Consider the following 5,248-nt stretch of genomic DNA (forward strand, 5'->3'; position numbering starts at 1 on the left):
CCTTTTTCACCTGCCCATGGATCCACTGGTATCTTTTGACTTGGTCTTTGTCTTGATCTGTCCTTCTTTGCAGTATATTATCGGTTAACCTCGACTGTCATTTTAGACATCTATCCTCCTCGGAATACAAGCCCTGCCAAGTTCTATGCAGGCACGATGTTAACGCGGACGGTAAGGAACTGTCTTGTTGGATTTGTTCTCTTCCCCGCGCCCTTTTGCTCTGCCGTTTCGTAGTAGCGGAAGACAGGGGGGTTTTCGCGGCATGCGTCTAGAAAGTGCGCGTGCGTGTCTTTGTAGTTACCATACAGCAAGTGCGCGAGAAGAGCGTATCTTGTAAACTGGACGATCGAGGTGATGCGGAAGGTCACAGAGCGGGCTGTTGGCGCCCGGTCTCTTCCTCATCTTTGGGTTTCTCTTCGCCTCCTACTCCACTGCTCTTGTCAGGATGGTCTCCAATTGTCGAGTGGACTGCATTTTGTTCTTCTGCTCTCCTGTCTATGGAGTATCCTTAGCACCTATGTGAAAGATAAGAGATAGAAGCTCTGTTGTCGCTGAGATTTTACGGTTTTATGTCGTCCCTGGTTTACAGGATGGTTTCGGTTCTCGCTCATTATCACTCCTGTTACACGCGAATCCGTTCTTAAGTCTGCATAATAATATATGCGGATCGCAGCGGAGATGTATGATGCTAACGACAATTTCAGGCTCTAGAAGGTCTAATGCTCAGGCGTAGTAAATCAACACTACATATGTAGATGCATTGCGGTTTGCATGCGGATGAAGGCCGGTCATTCATCTCCCGTTCATGCCGTATGTTCTTGATAGTAGGCGTTTATCAAACATATCTCGCGTTTGAGGGAGTCTATCCCATGTATACCCGATCGTATTCTCATGGGAAACAAACCTCTCTGTCTGTATACAGACAAAGATGTATCTACGTATAGAGGTCTGTGTGATGTCTTTATGTGAAGAAAGAAGTAATTCTTATCATCTATTAAGACTCTCATCTCCGACTTTCTTCTGTTGCTATTGTTGGTGGAGCACCTCATTCATGATATTATCTTCTAACTAGTAGCACCACTACTGTCGCATGCGAATCTGTAAGCACAGCAATATGACATTCCCCATGCGACGTACTATCGTTCATATCCCGAGTCAATCAACCTTGATCAATCTAGCTATCGCGACGGGTTCTTTAGGGTGCACACGTGGGAGAATTTGTCTCTTCTTCTCTTCTGCTATCTGTGGTGGTATGTGTACATTCGCCCCTGCAGAGTGAACTGTCACAGAAAGTTGTGGATCTACGAAGTAGTCCAGATACACCTCCACATATTGGAGTGATCGGCCCGATGATCGAGCAAATGGAGGAAGGCATGAGAACATCAATAGAACGCATGTATCTTGCAAAAGCTTATGCGGTAAGAAGAAGCTCCTAAAATCTTTCTTTCTTTCCTTTCTCAATCAGAACGACTAGTGCTCTTACTACAACTACACGACGATGCCCAGGCGATCGTTTTTCATCTCGCGGCGTGAAAGGTTCGTCACCGGATCAGGGCCAGAATGAGGGGCGGGGGGAAGGCCGCTTTCATGGCGACTACAGCGAGTGAAGATATGAAAGGAAGCTAGACAGGTCTCCGGATGAAAATCTCTGGAGATTCCATAGGGGGCCGGAACCGTCCCTTCCTTCGTCGTCAGTTTTCTTGGGAGTCTAGACACGGATAGCAGTGATGGTAGGAGAACTGTGTACGTATGTATAGAATGTAGGTGTTGTATATTCATACATATTGCATCGATACCGTACGGTCACTGATAACAATACACGACAGTGGCTTCGAATGCGGTACATACGGGGGGACCGGGGGTCGACAGCTTGGGGCTACCTGGGTCGGTTACCTCTCTACATCCACTGTTTATATACATATGCGTGTAGGATTGATTATACACATGTATAATTGTAGGTGCATGCGTACGGACTGAGTGTGTAGTAAGGAAAACTTAGTCGTATGCTCACAATGCAAATAACCTCTCGGACGAGAGCTGAGAACCGCTATGTACACGACCAGATACACCTTTAAGGTTACCTGTATCCATATTCCGTGTTCCTCGGTCTCAGCAGTAGATCTACGTGATGATCCTCCTAATACATTTCTGGCCGTTCTTTCTCATACAAGTGCACACCATGTCTATTTGCCTGTATACGCTCATGTAATAGGTAAGCTTCAGTCATCTTGATAAATATCCCGTGGAGGATCCTAACCACCAGCGTTCAACAAGCTGTACCCGGTGCTCAGTCACCATCGGATAGTCCCGCCACTCCAAACAGCTTTCCGCGGAATCTCTTCATTTGACTGTGTCTGTATTTCTGTGGAACTCCGGCTGTCTGCCCTCGGCGTGAAGATTTCTACTTTCTTTCTTTCTTTCTTTTTCTTTCCTCATGATTTCAAATGTGGTATGCAGGACACCGCTGGAGTACATGCTTGATGAAATGCACTTGCGCGTATATATGTATATATATATATGTAACAACCGTGTAGGAAGTAGTGGTGGTGTTATCCTGTGTACCGGAGGGGGGGTTCTCCCGGACGAAGTGCTGGCGAATGCCCCCCCCTGTCTGGAGCCAGCTCACCTGGTTTGTAGAGACGGTTTTGTCACAGACGGAGAGCGTCTTTCATAAGCACCTATCTATCTTACAATCTTTAATCTATCTATCTATCTATCTGAGAAGCAGGTTTTGGACAGGCGATGGAGGAGACTGTTTTGTTGTGTTTTTCTGTGTTGATAGATTGTCGATGGCATGCTTCGCAGTGATCGCAATACAACGGTGAGCACGATCAAGGTTCTCAAGTTCTCTTTTGCTGTCTTGACGGCCTCTAGAAAAGATGGAGCTTTGCCGTCTGTATAGCAGATATATACAACAGTATCCGCAGAGACGTCTTCCACAGCATTCTGCACGTAGACGGGGAGTGTACGGGAGATCTTCACGTCTGAGTGGAGAGAGTTGGGCGCCTCCGTATTTTCGATACGTGAAGCTACGAAGGAGTATGCGCGGAAACATCTCTTCCCATTCAGACGACTTAGAGTGCTCCTTTAAGGGTTCTACGATTTTCATGACACAAATCAAATTGCCGAGACAGCTTGCTTGAGTCCTGTCAGACGAAAGGAAAGAAAGAACTCCTACGTCAGTCCAATTCAATAGATCCACCCCTCAGGTCTCGCCTACACTTCAGATATTACTCCAGACCCGTCACCCTATCTTACATGGCTGTTTCCTTACCAGCCGGGCTGTGGCATCGGTGTCTTTGCCAGTAGGCAGCATGCACATTGTCAGGCTCTGTTTGATTTTTTCTACACTGATCCTCTTTCTCGAGGCGCGATGTGCATGTGGGGAATGGTTTCACAGCGGCGGCATGCTCACATCTCTCCTTCTGTGCTGAAGCCCCGCCTGATGTTTCTCTCGTCATGTCCTCGTTTCTCATTAACGCAACGTGTCTGCTAGCACCTGTTTTTGTTCTCTTGGCGGCGAAGGCATTCTGTATGCACCAGAAGCATGTTGCAACATGTGCGTCTCTTCAATACAGGGTGTAGAGACAGCTGCCGTATTCTACGAACTCAATTCGTCGCTCTCGGTTTTAGTGGGAGCAGGGGTTCCCGCAGCAGCTGCAGGACGGCCCGCAGTCGGTCGAGCCGCTATACTGACGTCTGGTGCTCAAGATCTCCCATCGCGCATTCGCAGTATGGTCAAGGAGAAAGAAGGAAGTTTGCGTGAAAAACTTCAGAAGAATGACTCTGTTTAACAAAGGGAATGCCAATCAAATGTCAACAGGCGTAAATGTTGAGTTACGTGGTGTTACTTGCCTTGTTAGTGAGGGTATATATATGTATATAGCTTCTGTCTACAAGGTATCAGTTACACACAGATTTCGACTCTCCATTGTTCAGATTGTTTTTCCGCGGGGGCCGGTCTGCCTTCCTAAAACGCTACGTTATTTTGACGGCTTGTCCCCGTTATTTTGGTGGCGTGTATACCGGGAGGGGCGATGGTGCATGTAGCGCGCGGGTGGTTTTAGCATAACTTCGCTGTTTTTTATATTCGCGCGTAGAGGGGATGTCGTTGACTTGAAGCCTGTTGTCACACTCAAGAAGAGTGGAGGGGGCGGAGGATGAACATAAGAAGAGAGAGCGCCATCTGCAGAAGAGCAAGAAAATGGTCAGTCGCCTTGTCGTACTTGTTTCGAGAGGAGGAACGTGGGATACGATGTAAGGGAAGGAAGGAGACAGAGAAGAATTGTTGTTCTAAAGATTCTTGATCACTTTTTTGATTGCGTGGAACACGCACGGTTCTCGTTCCCTTCGCTTCTCACTGTTGTCTATTGTACAGTAGTAGGAGCAGCGCGTACGTCCTGCCGTTGTCGTTGGCTGTGCTTCATGGCCCTTGTCGATGCTCACAGGAGAAACCGGGTTGTTTTTTCTGGTACAGGATAGATAGCTGTGTTGAGCTCATAGTATCAACATACAAACATTGTACCGGACAGCAAGTTATAGCTGAATAATCGATGTGTACACACATTTCATATGTACTAATGTGAATACGTTTTGAAAGGGCGGGGGCTTCACATTATTGCTTGTCTGCCCTAGAACCCCCACTGTCAAACGCGAAAGGTGGTGAATTCTCATCGGGTCAAAGACAAGTCGCGTTTGACAGTAACGCTACGGGTCCATGGCAGCCGTTTAGCACTCGACCAGCAACCACCGTCATTGCCGGTGAAGGCCCTGCTGTCTGTTGGCTGGGTTTTTCATGACGAAGTGAGACCCAGAGCTCTACCGATTGTTTCGAGGATCGTTGAAGACGGAATTTTCGTGAAAGCCAGAAGCTAGAAGTTACCCTGGAGAAAAAGTTGAAGCGTGCGTCGTCGATTTCTTACTCAGACGTCTGACCTGTCTCCAGGTGTACATACACCCGGGCTTCTTACTTATTTTCAGGTGTAGATACACCCGGCCTTCTTACTTATTTCCAGGTGTACATGCAGCTGGGCTCCTTACCTATTTCCAGGTATACATACAGCTGGGTGTCGTCATCATCCCCCGGCGTACGTACACGTGAAAATCTTACTCATCCCCTGGTGTACGTACACCTGGATCTCCTACTCATCCCCTGGTGTACGTACACCTGGATCTCCTACTCATTTCCTGGTGTACGTACACCTGGATCTCCTACTAATCCCCTGGTGTACGTACACCTGGATCTCCT

The 5,248-nt window shown here is 47.6% G+C and overlaps 1 protein-coding gene across 1 annotated transcript; it reads left to right on the plus strand.

Moving 5' to 3' along the window:
- The first annotated feature begins 72 nt into the window (after positions 1–72).
- Positions 73–4,537, plus strand: CSUI_002171 (f-actin-capping protein subunit). The gene is made up of 4 exons (XM_068062373.1): positions 73–171; positions 1,275–1,418; positions 2,783–2,821; positions 3,579–4,537. Exons 1-4 carry the CDS (start codon positions 157–159, stop codon positions 3,792–3,794), a joined length of 414 nt encoding a protein of 137 aa, XP_067925650.1. The 5' UTR covers positions 73–156; the 3' UTR covers positions 3,795–4,537.
- The last annotated feature ends 711 nt before the right edge of the window (positions 4,538–5,248 follow it).

This window comes from Cystoisospora suis, assembly GCF_002600585.1.
Source record: "Cystoisospora suis strain Wien I chromosome Unknown contig_909, whole genome shotgun sequence".
In the NCBI taxonomy this organism is placed as follows: Eukaryota; Apicomplexa; class Conoidasida; order Eucoccidiorida; family Sarcocystidae; genus Cystoisospora; species Cystoisospora suis.

Excerpts from the sequence above, each read along its gene's own strand:
- CSUI_002171 (XM_068062373.1), top strand. Across the intron at positions 1,419-2,782 it reads ATCTTGCAAAAGCTTATGCG|ATTGTCGATGGCATGCTTCG; the intron begins GTAAGAAGAAGC and ends CTGTGTTGATAG. Across the intron at positions 2,822-3,578 it reads GCAGTGATCGCAATACAACG|GGTGTAGAGACAGCTGCCGT; the intron begins GTGAGCACGATC and ends TCTTCAATACAG.